The sequence below is a fragment of the Oncorhynchus mykiss genome, chromosome 20 (assembly GCF_057628025.1).
Source record: "Oncorhynchus mykiss isolate SJ-2025 chromosome 20, ASM5762802v1, whole genome shotgun sequence".
Taxonomy (NCBI): domain Eukaryota; kingdom Metazoa; phylum Chordata; class Actinopteri; order Salmoniformes; family Salmonidae; genus Oncorhynchus; species Oncorhynchus mykiss.
The window spans coordinates 27,972,185-27,994,946 of record NC_143041.1 but is presented as its reverse complement, the minus strand read 5'-3'; the positions used below and the strand labels follow the sequence as shown (position 1 = coordinate 27,994,946).

Here is a 22,762-nt window from a genome sequence, read left to right as displayed (position 1 = left end):
CCGTTATCCTTGGGAGGTGAGGTCAATCATTTTTACCCCTTCCTTTTTGAGAGAAACATTTATTACTTGTTAAACAAAATCTCTTTCTCTGAGCAATTGTATTAGTATAAAAGACAATAATTCACCCCGCAAAAATGGAACATACAATATATCTCAGTATTTTATTTATTTATTTTATACCGTCATTTTTGCTCATCTTCATCAAGGGTGTCAATAATTTTGGACCCCAGTGTTGCTTCTCTACACTGTCTTTCACTAGAGCCTGAGCTTGAGATGGTTGTGTCACAACTGATCTCCAGACAGTTTCTAATCGATTTTATTGATCCCTTACTTCCACAGAGGAGGAAGATGAGGGGAGCTATGACAGCGACAGAGGAACCAATGACGTCAAGACGACGCCACCATCCTCCAAAGACACGCCAATGAACACTGCTGCGATTGGACCAGCCGCTAAGCTTCAAGCCAATCAGAAAGCCAGGAGCAAGAAGGAGAGGCAAGGTGATGATGCAAGCATGCCCAGTGCGGAGCTGAGGATGAGAGGAGCCCCCTGCACGCCACGTCCTGCTACTGCAGACCGGAGACGCCCAGAGCTCCAGGAGCCACAGGGGGCTAGGAGAGGACCTGTACCTAGCTGGAGGGCCTCATCAGTGGGCAACAGCCTCGAGGACAGCAGGGGGGTCCAGGGACCTCTGGCGGAGGCCGAGATGAAGAGCTCAGGACCCCAAAGCATTCTGGGACAGGTGAGGAGGGGGAATGAGAGGGGGTCTCTAGGTTAATCAAAAACTGCTTCCTCTGTTAAAATCCCCCTCAACTACTTGAGACTGTTAAAATGCACGTGTTACGGTTTCTCTCTAGCTACATGGTGATTATGATCATTGTCTATAATGCTAACCTGTTTGGTTGTTCCAGAGGAGAGGCTGCTGGCTGGAAACTGAGACCCAGAGAGAGGACACCACCAGGGGCAGGAAGAGCAGGAAGAAACAGGTGGGGATGGGGGTCAACATGGGTGGAGGGGGGGGGGGAGGGGAGTCATGAGAGAAGGAGGGATAGGGGCAAACAAAAAGAGGCAGTGTGAAACAGGAAATGGCAGTTGGTGGAGAGATAGAGTCCTGAGCAGGAACAACAGGTAGAGCAGAAGAGAGAGGATGAGTGGGCATGGAGGAATGGGGAAAATGTACATAATGTAACTGAAAAGGTAATATAAATGTGCTTTGGCGAATTTAAGTCAGAAGCTACTGCATGACTTATCTTATTATTACCAAACTGCATGAGCTGATCAGTTTTAAACAACCGTGAATCTGTCAGCTGGTGAGATATATGACTGCTGAATAAGTGTGATGTCGTTTGTGTGTGTTTTGGTGAGAACAGCCCTGAGGTGGTTGCCTCTGACTGATCTTATCACAGTCATACGGAGGGAATGTGACAAACACATGACTCTAAGCAAACAGCACAGAACAAAAACCCCAATCTACACACACATACTTACTAAACTCACACACATGCGCGCACGCAAACTAAATACATGCACCCGTTCATATGCGCATACACACAATTTCCACACACACCAACCCAGAGAGGTGAGTAATATTCCATACCCTCTGGTGATGAAACCTCTGTCACTGTAATATATTGTCCCTTCATGTGGAAAACACCCACACACACACACACACACACACACACACACACACACACACACACACACACACACACACACACACACACACACACACACACACACACACATCTTTCAAGCAATAATATATGGTCCTTTCTTTGGAAAGCCCAGATACAGGCAGAAACCTGTTGAACAGGCTGATTTTACAGCTCCATCATCAGTCATCATTAGGAAACCAGCTTAAACCGGAATAGTACAGGGGCTGGTGTGTGTGTGTGTGTGCGTGTGTGTGTGTGTGTGTGTGTGTTTTGGGCGGGCGTGTGTCGGTGAAGAGGTGTTTGTGTGTGTTTGGTGGACAGGGGTAGTTCTGACAGCAGTAAATGGCAGAGGTTACAGGGTGTGCATGCTTTTGTTCTAGGCCTGTACTAAAATACCAAATTAATTCGATGAGCAATGAATTTACGATAATCGATAATTTTAATGCATTTTAACTTGCCCAACCCCCCCCCCACCCCCCGCTTCTTCTTCACCAAAATCCAGACAGCTGATGTTCTGAAAGAGATGCAAAATATTGATCCCTACAATTCAGCTCGGCTAGACAATCTGGACCCTCTCTTTCTAAAATGATCTGCCGAAATTGTGGTAACCCCTATTACTAGCCTGTTCAACCTCTCTTTCACATGGTCTGAGATCCCTGAAGATTGGAAAGCTGCCGCGGTCATCCCCCTCTTCAAAGGGGGAGACACTCTAGACCCAAACTGTTATAGACCTATATCCATCTTGGCCTGCCTTTCTAAAATCTTCGAAAGCCAAGTTAACAAACAGATCACAACCATTTCGAGTCCAACTGTACCTTCTCCACTATGCAATCTGGTTTCCGAGCTGGTGATGGGTGCGCCTCAGCCACGCTCAAGGTCCTAAACGTTATCATAACCGCCATCGATAAAGACATTACTGTGCAGCCGTCGTCATCGACCTGGCCAAGGCTTTCGACTCTGCCAATCACCGCATTCTTATCGGTAGACTCAATAGCATTAGTTTCTCAAATGACTGCCTCGCCTGGTTCACCAACTACTTCTCTGATAGAGTTCAGTGTGTCAAATCGGAGGGCCTGTCGTCCGGACCTCAGGCAGTCTCTATGGGGGTGCCACAGGGTTCAATTCTCGGGCCGACTCTTTTCTCTGTATATATCAATGATGTCGCTCTTGCTGCTGGTGATTCTCTGATCCACCTCTACGCAGACAACACCATTCTGTCTACATCTGGCCCTTCGTTGGACACTGTGTTAACAAACCTCCAAACGAGCTTCAACGCCATACAACACTCCTTCCGTGGCCTCAATCTTCTTTTAAATGCAAGTAAAACTAAATGCATGCTCTTCAACCGATTGTTGCCCGCACCTGCCCGACCGACTAGCATCACTACTCTGGACGGTTCTGACTTAGAATATGTGAACAACTACAAATACCTAGGTGTCTGGTTAGACTGTAAATTCTCCTTCCAGACTCACATTAAGCATCTCCAATCCAAAATTAAATCTAGAATCAGATTCCTATTTCGCAACAAAGCCTCCTTCACTCATGCTGCCAAACATACCCTCGTAAAACTGACTATCCTACCGATCCTTGACTTCTGGCGGTGTCATTTTCAAAATAGCCTCCAACACTCTATTCAGCAAACTGGATGTTGTCTATCACAGTGCCATCCGTTTTGTCACCCAAGCCCCATATACTGCCCACCACTGCGACCTGTATGCTCTCGTTGGCTGACCCTCACTACATATTCGTCGCCAAACCCACTGGCTCCAGGTCATCTATAAGTCTTTGCTAGGTAAAGCCCCGCCTTATCTCAGGTCGCTGGTCACCATAGCAACACCCACCCATAGCACACGCTCCAGCAGGTATATCTCACTGGTCATTCCCAAAGCCAACACCTCTTTGGCTGCCTTTCCTTCCAGTTCTCTGCTGCCAATGACTGGAACGAATTGCAAAATCACTGAAGCTGGAGACTTATATCTCAAATCAAATCAAATTTATTTATATAGCCCTTCGTACATCAGCTGATATCTCAAAGTGCTGTACAGAAACCCAGCCTAAAACCCCAAACAGCAAGCAATGCAGGTGTAGAAGCACGGTGGCTAGGAAAAACTCCCTAGAAAGGCCAAAACCTAGGAAGAAACCTAGAGAGGAACCAGGCTATGTGGGGTGGCCAGTCCTCTTCTGGCTGTGCCGGGTGGAGATTATAACAGAACATGGCCAAGATGTTCAAATGTTCATAAATGACCAGCATGGTCCAATAATAATAAGGCAGAACAGTTGAAACTGGAACAGCAGCACGGCCAGGTGGACTGGGGACAGCAAGGAGTCATCATGTCAGGTAGTCCTGAGGCATGGTCCTAGGGCTCAGGTCCTCCGAGAGAGAGAAAGAAAGAGAGAAAGAGAGAATTAGAGAGAGCACACTTAAATTCACACAGGACACCGAATAGGACAGGAGAAGTACTCCAGATATAACAAACTGACCCTAGCCCCCCGACACATAAACTACTGCAGCATAAATACTGGAGGCTGAGACAGAAGGGGTCAGGAGACCCCTATCTCCCTCTCTAACTTTAAGCATCAGCTGTCAGAGCAGCTTACAGATGTGTACCTGTACACATCCAATCTGTAAATAGCGCACCCAACTACTTCATCCCCATGTTGTTATTTTTCCTCTTGCTCTTTTGCACCCCAGTATCTCTACTTGCACATCATCATCATCTATCACTCCTGTGTTAATTGCTCAAATTGTAATTACTCTATGGCCTATTTATTGCCTTACCTCCCTGACCTTACTACATTTGTACACACTGTACATAGATTATTATTTTGTGTTATTGACTGTACGTTTGTTTATGTGTAACTCTGTGTTGTTGTTTTTGTCGCACTGCTTTGCTTTATATTGGCCAGGTCGCAGTTGTAAATGAGAAGTTGTTCTCAACTGGCCTACCAGGTTAAATAAAGGTGAAATAGTGCTGCGATGGAACAAAAGCCTGCACACTCTGTAGCTATCCAGGAACATGGGAGGGCGACCACTGTTTTTGGAGTTTAAAGATGTATATAGTCTAATGATGTAATTTCCTGTCGCAGGCTAAAGGGCGTGCAGTGAGTCGGCTGCTGGAGAGCTTTGCGGCTGATGAAGGATTCCGATTGGACGAGGAGAGTAGCTTCTCCGAGGGGGAGGAGGAAGACATGGAGCATATATCTCACACACGCAGAGCACCAGGTGAGAACACACACACACACACACACACACACACACACACACACACACACACACACACACACACACACACACACACACACACACCACAGGGTCACAAACCAGTCTAAATGTTCATATTTTTGTCTCTCTCGTTCTTTCTCACTCTCTATTCTGCCTCCCTCTCTCTCTGCAGCAGTGCTTAACTGTGTGCTGAGCAGGGAGATGCTGGTGGATGGTCTGAAGGTGTTGATATCTAAGGAGGATGAGCTGCTGTATGCTGCTCGACTACACACTCTGGACCTGCCTGACATGTAAGGCACTGACACCTACTGATACCTACTGATATGGCCTGCTCAATTCCGATAGACATGTTGATGTAAAGGACTGGCTGACTGGCTTGTAATACATTTAATACAATCTCTGTCTCTCTGTCTCTCTCTCTTTCTCTCTCTCCGTCTCACTCTCTCTCTCCTAGATTCCGTGTAGTGATTGAGGGGGAGAGGGGGAACAGACCAAGGATCTACTCTCTAGAACAGCTATTAGAGGAAGCGGTGTTGGATGTGCGGCCACAGACGGAAGCCATCTTGACTGCCGGGATGCGTGTTTGTGCCTACTGGAGCGAACGCTCCCGCTGCCTCTACCCTGGATACGTCCACAGAGGGGGTCTGGGAGAAGAGGAGAAGGAGGGCAGTGTGATGGTGGAGTTTGATGACGGAGACAGAGGAAGAATCTCTCTGCCCAACATACGCCTGCTACCCCCAGGTTATCAGATACACTGTGAGTACACTTGTCTCCCTCTCTCTCTCTCTCTCCCTCTTTCTCTCTCTCTCTCTCTTTCTCTCTCCCTCTCTCTCTCATATATTCATATATATACACATTCCTGGAGGGTAAATACATGGTCTGGAGAAAACTGGAGTCTGTCAACATTCAATCCAGCTCCACTCCTTAAGTATTTTTTGTCCTACCTCCCTCCCGTCTAATAAAGATTGCTTTATTGGCATGAAGTACAATTTGTAAATATTGCCAAAGCAGTATAGTGGGACAGCATTTCAGTAAATACAGTACAATGCAAGGATAATGAAACACAGTTAATTTCAGTAGTAAAAGTAATAGTACATATAATCATGTATTCAGGTACAACACTACTGCTGTTGTATTGTGTAATCTTCGGTCGATGCATTTAATTAAATCATAAGAAAAAAAGAAAAAAAAAAGAAAGAATGGCTAACAAATAAACTCTCCCTGTCTCTCCCTCTCCCTCTCTCTCTCTCTCTCTCTCTCTCTCTCTCTCTCTCTCTCTCTCTCTCTCTCTCTCTCTCTCAGGTGCGGAGCCATCTCCAGCCCTGCTCTCACCTGGTCGTCGTGGTCGCAGAAGCTCCACCCAGGACAGTACAGACAAGCCCACAGAGAGACCAACCAATGGGGAGACAGGAGGGAGGAGCCAGGAGCGGAGACCAGGTAATGGCTCAGAGCATAATTCCATGGTATTACACTGAACAAAAACAGAAACGCTACATGTAGTGTTAGTCCCATGTTTCATGAGCTGAAACAAAACATCCCAGAAATTGTCCATATGCACAAAAAGCTTATTCCTCTCAAATTTTGTTCACAAATGTATCTACATCCCTGCTAGTGAGCATTTCTTCTTTGCCAAGATAATCCATCCACTTGACAGGTGTGGCATATCAAGAAGCTGATTCAACAGCATGATCATTACACAGGTGCACCTTGTGCTGGGGACAATAACAGGCAACTCTAAAATGTGCAGTTTTGTCATACAACACTATGCAACAGATGTCTCAAGTTTTAAGGGAGTGTGCAATTGGCATGCTGGATGCAGGAATGTCCACCAGAGCTGTTGCCAGATAATTGAATGTTAATTTCTCTATCATAAGCTGCTTCCAAAGTCGTTGTTAGAGAGTTTGGCAGTATGTTCAAAGGGCCTTACAATCGCAGACCATGTGTAACCACGCCAGCCCAGGACCTCCACATCCGGCTTCTTCACCTGTGGGATCGTCTGAGACCAGCCACCTGGACAGCTGATGAAACTATGAATTTTCACGACAAATTCATTTCTACACAGACTGTCAGAAACTGTCTCAGGGAAGCTCATCTGTGTCCTCACCAGGGTCTTGACCTGACTGCAGTTTGGCGTCATAACCAACTTCAGTGGACAAATGCTCACCTTTGATGGCCACTGGCACGCTAGAGAGGTGTGCTCTTCACCGATGAATCACGGTTTCAACTGTACCGAGCAGATGACAGACAGCATGCATGCATGGCGTTGTGTGGGCGAGCAGTTTACTAATGTCAACGTTGTGAACAGAGTGCCCCATGGTGTTGGAGGGCTTACGGTATGTATGGGCAGGCATAAGCTACGGACTGGAAGCTGAAAATGTCCCAGTTCTTCCATGGCCTGCATACTCACCAGACATGTCACCCATTGAGCATGTTTGGGATGCTCTGGATCGATTTGTACGACAGTGTATTCCAGTTCCCACCAATATCCAGCAACTTCGCACACCAGCTACTGACTGGTTTTCTAATCCACGCCCTTAAGTTTTTTCTTAAGGATCTGTGACCAGCAGATCTGTATTTCCAATCATGTGAAATCCAAAGATTAGGGCCTAATTAATGTATTTCAAATGACTAATTTTCTTATATAAACTGTAACTCAGTATAATCTTTTCAGTTGTTGTGTGTTGCGTTTATATTTTTCTTCCATGTAGATGGTGCCAGTTCCTCCCATTTGTTTGAAATTGTGGCTTACAGCACCAGTGAGATAGATAGCATAGACAACCAGTCATCAGTCATCTCATCACTCACCATCCCAGCCCCAATCAGTCACTGTAGCCCCAAGACAAACTGCTTCATAGGCCCGCCTGGCCAACTTACTATTCAGACCAGCTTTACTCATGTATAATACACATATATAATATGATTTTATCTCAACACTTCTTCCTTCTCAATGGAACCCCCCTCATGTCTAACGTCATCACTGTTCCAACTGTCACTGGTCTGAATGCCCTCCAGTCAAACAGCATTCTCATAACTCAACACAGACTAAATGTGACAAGTTGCCTCCAGCTCTACAGTAAGGGCTGTTATTTATGGCTACGAAGAATTTGTTCTCATTGACTTACCTGCTTTAAAGGAAGGTTAGGTTGATCAATCTTGTTTATAAGTCTCTCTCTCGCTGTCTACCTTTCTTTCTCACTCTCACCCTTTCTCTTTATTCTGTTTCTTCTTCCAGTAGGACGACCCAAAAAGGTCAAGCCAGGGGCCAATAGTTCCTCAACAACATCAGAGAGTGTAACCAGTGGCAACACTTCCTCGTTAAGCTGGCCAGCAAAGAGACTTCCAGTGGACTTCTTCCTGTTCAACGGGACGTCTCGTAAAACCCACCGAGGGGGTCACCAGCGAGACTTGGGGGTGTTCCACCGCCCCGCCACACACCCCTTTGCCCCTCCTGCTCCCCTCAAGGGCATCTTCCGTTCCCCATTCGAGATCGACTCCTTCAGTAGCATCGCCAACGGTTACGCTGGAGCCTTCGGTACCGGAACCCAACGGCCTGTAACCACGGTAATGCCTCTGGGGCTGAGGGACTCTGTCACCATGACAACAGCACCCTCCAACAGGAAGTCGAGCGACAGAGAGAGAAAACAGTTCCTGGTGAAGCTGGATCACGAGGGTGTGACGTCGCCCAAAACCAAGAATGGGAAAGCTCTGCTGCGTCTGGGGGGTGGCAGGGGGCACAAGGGTCCCTCTGCAGGGGTGGCGGGTGCACCCCTGAGGTACATCCACCCTGCTCTGGTAGTGAAGGACAGGAAGAAAGGAGGAGGAGAGAGTGGAGTGTCCAGGTCTGAGCTGCTCCTGAAGGGGGCTCCAGCCCTCAGAAAAGGGCTCCCCTCATCTGGTTTAGGGGGTCTGGGGGGTGAGTTTGGAGCTCTGGACTGCCCCAGCGACTGCCCCAGCTCTTACTCTGAGCTGGATGAGGATGATGATGATGATGATGGAGATGTAGCTCGGAGGAGAGCAGCAGCAGCAGGTGCGGGACGTTTCCTCTCCCGTCTCTCCGTCTGCTCCTCGTCCTCCTCCTCTTCCTCCTCCTCCGGCTCCCTCTCTTCATCCTCCCTCTGTTCTTCCGACAATGACTCCTCCTACTCCTCAGATGAAGAAGGGTCTTCATCCCTCCTTCTCCACAGAGCGCTGCTCCAGCAGCAGAAACACAAACACAGGCAGAGCTTGACCTCTAACCGCTTAACCCCTGACCCCTCCACTAACCCCAAACCTAACGCCGCCTCCTCAGCCTCTGCCCAACCACACGCCTATGTTGCCAAGGCAGCCATGACCATCACCGGAGGTTCAAAGGTGAGAGGAAGTGACAGAGGAGAGGACAGGAAAGAGTACACATCAAAGGGAAGGACTAATAGTAGCAGTAGCGCAGTCAAAAACCAAACCAAGAGGAGAGATGGTTCCGGCTCCAATACACACATTGCGATTCCCAACACACACACTTCGACCCCCAACACCCCAGCCTCCCAGCCCAAACCTCCCAAGGACCACCCAGCAGCCAAGAGGCAGAGGATGTTGTCACCGGACCCCCATCCCAATATGTCCGCCCTCCTGCCAGGTCGCCAGCTGTGGAAGTGGTCTGGAAACCCCACGCAGGTGAGACACACAGAGTCAAAGTAGAGGCTATTATAATCAAATCAAATCAAATCACATTTTATTTGTCACATACACATGGTTAGTAGATGTTAATGTGAGTGTAGCGAAATGCTTGTGCTTCTAGTTCCGACAATGCAGTAATAACAAGTAATCTAACTAACAATTTCAAAACTACTGTCTTGTACACAGTGTAAAGAATATGTACATAAGGATATATGAATGAGTGATGGTACAGAGCAGCATAGGCAGGATACAGTAGATGGTATCGAGTGCAGTATGTACAAATGAGATGAGTATGTAAACAAAGTGGCATAGTTTAAAGTTGCTAGTGATACATGTATTACATAAGGATACAGTCGATGATATAGAGTACAGTATATACGTATGCATATGAGATGAATAATGTAGGGTAAGTAACATTATATAAGGTAGCATTGTTTAAAGTGGCTAGTGATATATTTACATCATTTCCCATCAATTCCCATTATTAAAGTGGCTGGAGTTGAGTCAGTGTCAGTGTGTTGGCAGCAGCCACTCAGTGTTAGTGGTGGCTGTTTAACAGTCTGATGGCCTTGAGATAGAAGCTGTTTTTCAGTCTCTCGGTCCCAGCTTTGATGCACCTGTACTGACCTCGCCTTCTGGATGATAGCGGGGTGAACAGGCAGTGGCTCGGGTGGTTGATGTCCTTGATGATCTTTATGGCCTTCCTGTGACATCGGGTGGTGTAGGTGTCCTGGAGGGCAGGTAGTTTGCCCCCGGTGATGCGTTGTGCAGACCTCACTACCCTCTGGAGAGCCTTACGGTTGAGGGCGGTGCAGTTGCCATACCAGGCGGTGATACAGCCCGCCAGGATGCTCTCGATTGTGCATCTGTAGAAGTTTGTGAGTGCTTTTGGTGACAAGCCAAATTTCTTCAGCCTCCTGAGGTTGAAGAGGCGCTGCTGCGCCTTCTTCACGATGCTGTCTGTGTGAGTGGACCAATTCAGTTTGTCTGTGATGTGTATGCCGAGGAACTTAAAACTTGCTACCCTCTCCACTACTGTTCCATCGATGTGGATAGGGGGGTGTTCCCTCTGCTGTTTCCTGAAGTCCACAATCATCTCCTTAGTTTTGTTGACGTTGAGTGTGAGGTTATTTTCCTGACACCACACTCCGAGGGCCCTCACCTCCTCCCTGTAGGCCGTCTCGTCGTTGTTGGTAATCAAGCCTACCACTGTTGGGTCGTCCGCAAACTTGATGATTGAGTTGGAGGCGTGCGTGGCCACGCAGTCGTGGGTGAACAGGGAGTACAGGAGAGGGCTCAGAACGCACCCTTGTGGGGCCCCAGTGTTGAGGATCAGCGGGGAGGAGATGTTGTTGCCTACCCTCACCACCTGGGGGCGGCCCGTCAGGAAGTCCAGTACCCAGTTGCACAGGGCGGGGTCGAGACCCAGGGTCTCGAGCTTGATGACGAGCTTGGAGGGTACTATGGTGTTGAATGCCGAGCTGTAGTCGATGAACAGCATTCTCACATAGGTATTCCTCTTGTCCAGATGGGTTAGGGCAGTGTGCAGTGCGGTTGAGATTGCATCGTCTGTGGACCTATTTGGGCGGTAAGCAAATTGGAGTGGGTCTAGGGTGTCAGGTAGGGTGGAGGTGATATGGTCCTTGACTAGTCTCTCAAAGCACTTCATGATGACGGAAGTGAGTGCTACGGGGCGGTAGTCGTTTAGCTCAGTTACCTTAGCTTTCTTGGGAACAGGAACAATGGTGGCCCTCTTGAAGCATGTGGGAACAGCAGACTGGTATAGGGATTGATTGAATATGTCCGTAAACACACCGGCCAGCTGGTCTGCGCATGCTCTGACGGCGCGGCTGGGGATGCCGTCTGGGCCTGCAGCCTTGCGAGGGTTAACACGTTTAAATGTCTTACTCACCTCGGCTGCAGTGAAGAAGAGACCGCATGTTTTCGTTGCAGGCCGTGTCAGTGGCACTGTATTGTCCTCAAAGCGGGCAAAAAAGTTATTTAGTCTGCCTGGGAGCAAGACATCCTGGTCCGTGACTGGGCTGGATTTCTTCCTGTAGTCCGTGATTGACTGTAGACCCTGCCACATGCCTCTTGTGTCTGAGCCGTTGAATTGAGATTCTACTTTGTCTCTGTACTGGCGCTTAGCTTGTTTGATAGCCTTGCGGAGGGAATAGCTGCACTGTTTGTACTCGGTCATGTTACCAGACACCTTGCCCTGATTAAAAGCAGTGGTTCGCGCTTTCAGTTTCACACGAATGCTGCCATCAATCCACGGTTTCTGGTTAGGGAATGTTTTAATCGTTGCTATGGGAACGACATCTTCAACGCACGTTCTAATGAACTCGCACACCGAATCAGCGTATTCGTCAATGTTGCTATCTGACGCAATACGAAACATCTCCCAGTCCACGTGATGGAAGCAGTCTTGGAGTGTGGAGTCAGCTTGGTCGGACCAGCGTTGGACAGACCTCAGCGTGGGAGCCTCTTGTTTTAGTTTCTGTCTGTAGGCAGGGATCAACAAAATGGAGTCGTGTTCAGCTTTTCCGAAAGGGGGGCGGGGCAGGGCCTTATATGCGTTGCGGAAGTTAGAGTAACAATGATCCAAGGTCTTTCCACCCCTGGTTGCGCAATCGATATGCTGATAAAATTTAGGGAGTCTTGTTTTCAGATTAGCCTTGTTAAAATCCCCAGCTACAATGAATGCAGCCTCCGGATAAATCGTTTCCAGTTTGCAGAGAGTTAAATAAAGTTCGTTCAGAGCCATCGATGTGTCTGCTTGGGGGGGGATATATACGGCTGTGATTATAATCGAAGAGAATTCTCTTGGTAGATAATGCGGTCTACATTTGATTGTGAGGAATTCTAAATCAGGTGAACAGAAGGATTGGAGTTCCTGTATGTTTCTTTCATCACACCATGTCACGTTGGCCATGAGGCATACGCCCCCGCCCCTCTTCTTATCAGAAAGATGTTTGTTTCTGTCAGCGCGATGCGTGGAGAAACCCGTTGGCTGCACCGCTTCGGATAGAGTCTCTCCAGTGAGCCATGTTTCAGTGAAGCAAAGGACGTTACAGTCTCTGATGTCCCTCTGGAATGCTACCCTTGCTCGGATTTCATCAACCTTGTTGTCAAGAGACTGGACATTGGCAAGAAGAATGCTAGGGAGTGGTGCACGGTGTGCCCGTCTCCGGAGTCTGACCAGAAGACCGCCTCGTTTCCCTCTCTTTCGGAGTCGTTTTTTTGGGTCGCTGCATGGAATCCACTCCGTTGTCCTGTTTGTAAGACAGAACACAGGATCCGCGTCGCGAAAAACATATTCTTGGTCGTACTGATGGTGAGTTGACGCTGATCTTATATTCTGTAGTTCTTCTCGACTGTATGTAATGAAACCTAAGATGACCTGGGGTACTAATGTAAGAAATAACACGTAAAAAAACAAAAAACTGCATAGTTTCCTAGGAACGCGAAGCGAGGCGGCCATCTCTGCCGGCGCTGTCCTGTAAGCTGGTATGTGTGAGGCTTGATGGTTAACACAGTCTGAAATAGATTTATTGAGCAAGGTCTTATTAAATTGACTTTTTGAGTAAGATCACTACATTAGTGACCGACTGCCTCGATTCGGTATTACAGTGCCTTGCGAAAGTATTCGGCCCCCTTGAACTTTGCGACCTTTTAGCCACATTTCAGGCTTCAAACATAAAGATATAAAACTGTATTTTTTTGTGAAGAATCAACAACAAGTGGGACACAATCATGAAGTGGAACGACATTTATTGGATATTTCAAACTTTTTTAACAAATCAAAAACGGAAAAATTGGGCGTGCAAAATTATTCAGCCCCCTTAAGTTAATACTTTGTAGCGCCACCTTTTGCTGCGATTACAGCTGTAAGTCGCTTGGGGTATGTCTCTATCAGTTTTGCACATCGAGAGACTGAAATTTTTTCCCATTCCTCCTTGCAAAACAGCTCGAGCTCAGTGAGGTTGGATGGAGAGCATTTGTGAACAGCAGTTTTCAGTTCTTTCCACAGATTCTCGATTGGATTCAGGTCTGGACTTTGACTTGGCCATTCTAACACCTGGATATGTTTATTTTTGAACCATTCCATTGTAGATTTTGCTTTATGTTTTGGATCATTGTCTTGTTGGAAGACAAATCTCCGTCCCAGTCTCAGGTCTTTTGCAGACTCCATCAGGTTTTCTTCCAGAATGGTCCTGTATTTGGCTCCATCCATCTTCCCATCAATTTTAACCATCTTCCCTGTCCCTGCTGAAGAAAACCAGGCCCAAACCATGATGCTGCCACCGCCATGTTTGACAGTGTTCAGGGTGATGAGCTGTGTTGCTTTTATGCCAAACATAACGTTTTGCATTGTTGCCAAAAAGTTCAATTTTGGTTTCATCTGACCAGAGCACCTTCTTCCACATGTTTGGTGTGTCTCCCAGGTGGCTTGTGGCAAACTTTAAACGACAATTTTTATGGATATCTTTAAGAAATGGCTTTCTTCTTGCCACTCTTCCATAAAGGCCAGATTTGTGCAATATACAACTGATTGTTGTCCTATGGACAGAGTCTCCCACCTCAGCTGTAGATCTCTGCAGTTCATCCAGAGTGATCATGGGCCTCTTGGCTGCATCTTTGATCAGTCTTCTCCTTGTATGAGCTGAAAGTTTAGAGGGACGGCCAGGTCTTGGTAGATTTGCAGTGGTCTGATACTCCTTCCATTTCAATATTATCGCTTGCACAGTGCTCCTTGGGATGTTTAAAGCTTGGGAAAACTTCTTCACAACAGTATATCGGACCTGCCTGGTGTGTTCCTTGTTCTTCATGATGCTCTCTGCACTTTTAACGGACCTCTGAGACTATCACAGTGCAGGTGCATTTATACGGAGACTTGATTACACACAGGTGGATTGTATTTATCATCATTAGTCATTTGGATCACATTGGATCATTCAGAGATCCTCACTGAACTTCTGGAGAGAGTTTGCTGCACTGAAAGTAAAGGGGCTGAATAATTTTGCACGCCCAATTTTTCAGTTTTTGATTTGTTAAAAAAGTTTGAAATATCCAATAAATGTCGTTCCACTTCATGATTGTGTCCCACTTGTTGTTGATTCTTCACAAAAAAATACAGTTTTATATCTTTATGTTTGAAGCCTGAAATGTGGCAAAAGGTCGCAAAGTTCAAGGGGGCCGAATACTTTCGCAAGGCACTGTACATGGCAACATTTTACATTTAACTTTTTTTAATTTAACCTTTATTTAACTAGGCAAGTCAGTTAAGAACAAATTCTTATGGCCTCCCGGGTGGCGCAGGGGTTTTTAAGGGTGCTGTACTGCAGCGCCAGTTGTGCCACCAGAGACTCTGGGTTTGCGCCCAGGCTCTGTTGTGACCGGGAGGTCCGTGGGGCAATGCACAATTGGCCTAGCGTCGTCTGGGTTAGGGAGGGTTTGGCTGGTAGGGAAATCCTTGTCTCATTGCGCACCAGCGACTCCTGTGGCGGGCCGGGCGCAGTGCGTGCTAACCAAGGTTGTTTGGTGAGCCCGTACGGCAGTTGTAGCAAGATAGTAGCTACTAAACAATTGGATACCATGAAATTTGGGAGAACAAAGGGTTAAAAAAAAAAAGAACAAATTCTTATTTACAATGACGGTTCAATTGTGTTTTTTACGTTGGGGTCTACTTTGTCTACACCTATTCAGCATCGTTCACACCATCTTAAGCCATCTTTTTAAGGATTCACATGTGAGGCCATGTGCTAAACAGGGTGAGTAAGGTAGTATAGTAAACAACCATTGATTTCAAGACTAAAAGTGGTTTAAGCAGTAGCCTACAATAAGGGAAAAACTCCATGTAAAAATAGACTTTGTCTAGTCCTTGGCCTGTATCCTAATCTGACTTTCAGATAAAAAACATTTATAAATTATTTTATAATTATTAGATGATGCTTACCAAGACACTTGTCTCAATTGATGGGTAATGTGAAAGAAATCCTATAACCACATCTAGCTATGTGGATGGTCACTATTGTCTAGATGTTCAGGAAATACAATAGATGACCGTAATCACCCCCAGACACACCTGGCTAACTTGATGGGTCATGTAATCATTGTTTTGCGAAGTGGAGTCTTTTTATTATACATGTAGATTGCTAGCTAAACAATTAACTATAGTCCCAAGCCATAGCTACAGTACAAACGGATTGTCTTAGCTAGCCACCAAGCATGACATGCTGGAGTATGAATCTGCAAGTTGCAAGTAGCTACAGCTAACCAACTAGGTTCAAGCTAGCTAACATTAGGCTATAACTAGATTTCTGAGGTATGAAATAATATTACTATATAGATCATACCAGCAAGCTAATGATCGCTAGCTAGCTAACAGTATGCTTTAACTTGCAATGTTAACTACTTTCTGACAAAATGAGAAACTTGATGATATCTGAACATGTACCCGTATACATGGATGAATGCTTCATGGCAGAGTGTCTGTTCCATTTGGCTTGTAGCTACAGCTTGTTGGGCCCGTTGTTGTGTCAAGTCACTCCGGTTCACACTGACCGTGTGCAGAAAGTATTCCATCACAACTTTTTCCCACTGATCTTTGTTGATAGCTCCTGCTAAATTCTGGGCAGCAAAGTTGTTGAAAGCAGTAGCAACACTTTTGTAGCTCTCCATGGCTAACGTTATATCTTGCGTAAAAAGCAGCGGTAGCAGGGATTATTTACACATACTGAGCAGCTCATTTTATATACGTGCTACATGGCAGACCAATCCAAACTCATCTCTCAGCATGTCCAGCCCATCCATTATCTCAGACAATCATGGCTAGCGGGAAGGTTCCTGCCTTTTTCTGTCGCTTAACCAACTAGGCTCGTAATTTAACAATTGTATTCACATTTTCCGATTGCATGCAAGTTTGTTATTAAGGCACATGAAAGTTCACATGTTCCAGAAGGCATTTCTACCCAAAAACTCATTTTGATAAAAATGAATTTAGAAAACGTTTAAATGCCTCTCCTGTGAAGTAGTGATGTGCGACATACGCCTAGCTTCTTGAAACGGGTCACATTATAGATAAGCTACAGAAAAACCAGGGCCCTCTAAATACTCTGAAGCAGTGCTATTCAAAGTCGGGGTCGGGAGGAATTGCAGTGGTGTCGCCAAATTTAAAAATATTTACATTTTGAGGGGGAACTCAAAATTAAGTGTACAGATTTATATAATTTTATGCAACAAACGTTATTGAAAATGTTATTGTATTTTCTGTATTTTCTATTTGTATTTTTTGGTTTTCTTAATTTTGATAGGAGAGCTGAAAATGTAATGAATTGAAGGTTATTTGTTGATGTGAAAATCAAAGTTGACCAATTTTAAGGTTTTGTCATTAGATTTGGGGTGGGGTGGGGTCCCAGAAGTTCTGGCAAAAAAAACATGGTTCTTGCTGAAAAGGTTTTAGTACCACTGCTTTAAAGGCTCTGGCCATAACCATTTTGCCATCATAGAAGTTTGATTCCATGTTCTTACCTGGACTTCCTCCTAACGTCCCCCCTCTTTCTCTCCCTACAGAGGCGTGGTCTGAAGGGTAAGGCCCGTAAGTTGTTCTACAAGGCGATCGTGCGTGGTGGTGAGACGGTGCATGTGGGGGACTGTGCTGTATTCCTGTCCCCCGGTCGGCCCCAGCTGCCCTATGTGGGGCGAGTGGAGAGCCTCTGGGAGTCCTGGTCCTCCAGCATGGTGGTCAGGGTCAAGTGGTTCTACCATCCCGAGGAAACACGCCTGGGGAAGAGGCACCACGACGGAAAGGTACGATGGATAATTATTCAACAACTTGATCAACTTTTTGATCAAATGATCAACAAATAATCAAATTAAATCTATTTCTCCATGGGATTAAGGAAGTGGCTCTTTATTTATCTTTTCATTTTCAATTTATCCCCCCTCTACCCAGCATGCTTTGTACCAATCAAGCCACGAGGATGAGAATGATGTCCAGACCATCTCACACCGCTGTCAGGTGGTCAACCGTGCCGAGTACGAGCACCTGATTCGCAGACGCAAGTCAGGGGGCGGAGCTCAGGACCTGTTCTACCTGGCCGGAACCTACGAACCAACCACAGGCCAGCTAGTCAGCGCCGAAGGCGTGGCCATCGTCCCCTAGCAACAACTATGGAGTGTAAACAAAGCAAAGCCTTCAAGATGGCTACCTCATCTCATAGGGCTGGACCGAGCTACTGGCGCTGGTGTCAGTGAAGCATGGTTCTGTCCAGAACTAGAGAGTCCAGAAAGGAGGATCTTCCTTGTTCTGGTTCTAGTTCTTGCTGGTTCTGGATCTTGGTTCTTGGTCTTATTTGGGTGTGGACGATCCCAAACCCCAACAGGGATAACAGCACTTTGGACCGCAGTGGATTCTATTATCAGCACGGGAGTCATCTGACCTGAAAAGGGACTTCAGTACTCTACTGACCTAAAACAAAGACAAACAGTGCCCACTCTACACTCTGTCTCCAATAGTTGTTTTACAGTCTGTCATAGAGTCAAAGACTGTCATAGACTGACTCTTAGGCAGTCTGACAAAGAGAGACTCTCACCAGGTTGTTGCTGTAAGTGAGAATGTTGTTTTCACTTCTCAGCCTATAGATCTGGTTATATAGAATACACAAAAGAGACTGGGTGAGAGAGAGAGAACGTAAGGAGAGGAGAGGAGAGCAGAGACTGTTCTCTCCCCCTTCAGGGTTTAATGGTCTTTCTGGTGCCCACACTGGTCTGATGATAAATGAACAACGGCAGGATTGAGAAATCCCAACAGGACCAAAAACACTGTAGTTCTGAAGTGTGTGTGTGTGAGAGTGAGAGTATGAGTGCGTTTGTGTGCTGAGTGGTTGTAATGGATGCATTTGGTACTTGAAGAGCTCAGAGTAAATAGTGCTTTAGCGTGTGTGTTTGCTTGTCTGTGCGTGCGTGCATTGGTCTCTAGTCTAGACCTCACCATGGAAAACCCTCAATGTCTTTAACACTCAGAAAGTAAACCTACTAAACGTAAATCTATAAATATTAATTAATATATAGATTGATTTACTAACAGCTTCTTCTCTAGACAAAAAAAAAGACAAAAAGGATGATTATTTCTCCAGTCAAGCCATACACTTCAATACCTCTCATATCCTCCTATTCAGGTGCATAGATGTACAGCTTAATTATTTGTCTATCTCTGTGTGTTGTACAGCATTATGTATAAAGACGTTATGATTCAACTGTACATAGTATACATATATAATATACACGAAGAGAGAAATATATCCCTCTTTGTTTCTCTTTAGGTTGTGTTATTTTTCAAATATTTTTCTTTGAGTTGTTCTTTTGGCTTAGGGAGGAGAAAGTTTTAGTCCTCTCTTCCTGCACTGAGTATGTGGTGGGGATGGGATGGTATGGGGTCCATGAGGGGTAAAGCTGTAAATATGCTACAAGGGAAGGGTTCAAGTCCCATTTTTGGGATTAGGGTGGATTTGATGACTTGGGATGGAAGGGGATGTTTTTATAAGAAAAGTGGAAAAGGCTTTTTGTGTCGACATCATCATTGGTCTGTTTTGTATATTTTTCATATATGTTTTTATTGTGTCTATTGTTATGTGCTTATTCTCCTGAGGGGGTTTAACAGAAATAGAAATACTGGACAGAAACCGAGTTTCTTCTATTTGCTGATCCTTAAAGATCTAGACCGGAGAGTTCTAGATGTTCTATATCTATATTATATTCTTAGAGGAGATCTATGTAGGTATTTATCTGGCCTCAAAAAAACAAAACCAAAGCGCATCTATGTTTACGCTTGATCACATTAGAATACAATATGAAGAAATATACAAATCTGAAAATATTCAATCTAATCAAAATTCCGGGATCCTGCAATCATATTGAAGTAAAATACCTGTGTTCCCTCATACCTGTTGGCATAGAACATCGCTTCACCACCATGTTGCCATGGGAGCAACGTTTTCTTTCTGCACATTGCCCGGCTGTTGCACTTGAAGGCTCCATGACAACCGTATATGACATTACATGAAAGTAAAGGACAATCAGAGCCAATCAAAAGAGGGTAATATATATTTAGAAAAAAGATCAAATCAAAATTGTGCTTAATCTTGTTCCTGCATTGCCAAAAATGTCTCTTTCTGTTTTTAATATTTTTATTTTGCCATTGTCTTTTTCCTGACTGTTATGCAAGCCTGGGATGACTGTGTTTTCAGTGTTGAGGTTTTTACAAGGACAACATTAATGCCTTTTCGTTTGCGACTTACATGGACTCTTTTTAAACATTGTTGCTGTTACACTGCGAAGCAAAAGCTTTAAAAGAAATCTAATGTGAACATCCATATTATGTTACTTTTTGTAGGTCTTGAAACAATTTTTTAAAAGCTGTATTTTCTTAAAGAAACACTGGATTCAGTTCTAAACATCACATTAGGTAGTGTCATCATCCTTGTGCAACCTGTTTTGGAGGCCCACTGGAAACAATTGACTTTGTAGGGTTGATATATACTTTGTAACATTTGTCTCAGTCATTGTTGGAAACATGACTAAAATATTTCCCCTGTGTAAAAAAACAAACAAAAAAGAAAAGTTATTTATCTTAATTTTATTGCCTTTGTGTTGCGTTTCATTAAAAAAAAACACTAAAAATGATATCAGCAAAGTTTTTAAATGTATTTTTATAGTACATATACAAGTACCTGGATTTAGTTTAGAAGTTAAAATTCCTTCACAATCCACTGTTAGGTGCAGAATGAAGGAAACAGAAAGAAAAATAAGCAGGGGAAAAGGAAACTGAAACTTTATACCATGTTTGAGTGAAAGAGTGAGAGTGATAGAGCTATGTTGTGTGTGTGTGTGTGCGCGCAGTACAGTGTGGTTTACTGGTAGACTTTTCAGGCAGCACAGGTGGGTCAGGTATTTAGAATAATACAAACGGAACAGAACCATTAAGACTACAATGCAGCCATATCACATTACCCATGCAAGGACACCCTCATTTAAAACCTGTGTGTGTCGTGTGTGCGCGTTGGTGTGTGTGCAGCACGCAGTGTGTGTGAGTGTAATGCCTATACAATCCCCTGTAGTGTATAGAGTTTCTAGGACAAAGTGTATATCTTTGAGAATTATATTATTTAATACTTCCCATGATACATTCATACCGTTTATTACATCTTGACAGTATCCTTTGTCACATGGATTACTGCCATACCCTGCCTAAAGCCTCATGTTACTGTAGTCAGTTCATGGCAACTTACAGACGACGAGTAGAGGATCTCAACACTGATCTAAGGTCACTTTTGTTTTCCTCTGTAATGTTTTAGGTCAGAATTTGAGGAATGTAAGTTGATCTGCTCTTAAATTCATGGCTTCTGTGCTGCCTGCCCCCTATGGTGTGTTTTTGACTGGTTAAAACTGGAAAAGTTGAATCATTCCTTCCTGAGTGACTGTCCTAATGATCCTTGTCAGTACCAGTGGTGGTCGGTGCCATTTAAGATGAGGGAGGACGATTTTGTTTTTTAGTCAACATAGCTAATAGAACTAACACATTAGTAAAACCCGCTACAATCATGCAGTAACGTTACAGTGTACCGTCAATAAGCAGTTTAGCACTTACACTGGCGAGCCCCGGTGGCAATAAATTAGTTAAACCAAAAGCTTACCTTGACTTGGAAGAGTGACAGTATTGTGTTGGATAGTCGTAGCCAGCTAGTTAACATAGCATTTCTCTGTTTGAGCAGGGTGTTTCAGTAGGCTAAACTAGTTAGCTGCATTTTCTAGCTAAGTAAGTGAAACTGAAAGTGAAAAAAAAATGACAATCTCTCTATCTCACTCTTGCTTCTCCTTCATTTTGGAAGAAATTAATTTGTTAAAAACTGTTCAACTGTCTCTTTGAGTCAACTACTCACCACATTTTATGCACTGCAGTGCTAGCTAGCTATAGCTTTCAGTACTAAACCTATAGCTTTCAGTACTAGATTCATTCTCTGATCCTTTGATCCTTTGGGTGGACAACATGTCAGTTCATGCTGCAAGAGCTCTGATAGGTTGGAGGACATCCTCCGGAAGTTGTCATAATTACTGTGTAAGTCTACGGAAGGGAGTGAGAACCATGAGCCTCCTAGTTTTTTTATTGAAGTCAATGTACCCAGAGGAGGACGGAAGCTAGCTGTCCTCCGGCTACACCATGGTGCTACCGCACAGAGTGCTGTTGAGGCTACTGTAGACCTTCATTGCAAAAAAAGTGAATTTGGAAGGTATTCAGACCCCTTTTTTCCACATTTTGTTACGTTACAGCCTTATTCTAAAATTGATTATATTTTTTTTTAAATCCTCATCAATCTACACACAATACAGTGCATATCAAAGCAAAAACTAAGCCATAAGGTCAAAGGAATTGTCTGTAGAGCTCCGAGACAGCATTGTGTCGAGGCACAGATCTGGGAAGGGGACCATAACATTTCTGCGGCGTTGAAGGTCAATATGTGTTATTTCATAGTTTTGATGTCTTCACTATTATTCTATAATGTAGAAAATAGTACAAATAAAGAAAAACCCTTGAATGAGTAGGTGTGTCCAAACATTTGACTGGTACTGTATGTAAACATGATATTTCAGTTTTTCATTATGGGGTATTGTGTAGATTGATGAGGGAAAAAAACTATTAAATACATTTTAGAATAAGGCTGTAACGTAACACAATGTGTAAAAAGTCAAGGGGTCTGAATACTTTCCAAGTACACTGTATTTAGTATAGTTGAATCTGAAAAGGACCGTTTTTTTAATGTTTTAAAAGTTTGACATGAATGAAATTCACTGAGGAGGATCAGATTAATGAACATCCGAGCTTAGGAGCCTCCACTGGCCAGTATGTTTAGTTCCACTTCTGTGTGTTTGACACCCATACATTATCCTGTGGTATGTGTGTGTTTATCCTCTTTTGTTGTCAGAGCTGGATGTGTGGGCGGTTAACCTCTTTATAGCGGAAACACAGAGATATGAAGCTGTGTGCCTGCCAGTCTGAACATACACATACGCACCCACTCACACACAAACACACACACTCACACACTCACACAGGTACACACAGAGAACACACACACTGCTTACTTTTAATATCTCCTACTACATCCCCCCACTCGCCCTCTCATCCAACCAACGCCTTGAAAAAACACAGACATTAAGAGCAGTCTTTGACTG

The 22,762-nt window shown here is 44.7% G+C and overlaps 1 protein-coding gene across 6 annotated transcripts in view; it reads left to right on the top strand.

Annotated features, from left to right (window-relative positions):
* Nucleotides 1-20,212, top strand: part of LOC110499204 (BAH and coiled-coil domain-containing protein 1) — an 80,327-nt gene extending 60,115 nt beyond the window's left edge. For 4 of the 6 annotated variants that reach the window (XM_036956034.2, XM_036956036.2, XM_036956037.2 and 1 more), the window contains exons 15-23: nt 340-740; nt 910-984; nt 4,741-4,876; nt 5,049-5,166; nt 5,331-5,632; nt 6,179-6,313; nt 8,109-9,526; nt 17,105-17,341; nt 17,487-20,212. In XM_036956034.2, coding sequence (XP_036811929.2) covers nt 340-740; nt 910-984; nt 4,741-4,876; nt 5,049-5,166; nt 5,331-5,632; nt 6,179-6,313; nt 8,109-9,526; nt 17,105-17,341; nt 17,487-17,696 — 3,032 coding nt within the window. In that variant the 3' untranslated portion in view covers nt 17,697-20,212. The remainder of the gene's footprint in view (nt 1-339; nt 741-909; nt 985-4,740; nt 4,877-5,048; nt 5,167-5,330; nt 5,633-6,178; nt 6,314-8,108; nt 9,527-17,104; nt 17,342-17,486) is intronic. The other 2 variants (XM_090212812.1, XM_036956038.2) reach the window with 1 other exon arrangement.
* Nucleotides 20,213-22,762: the final 2,550 nt, after the last annotated feature.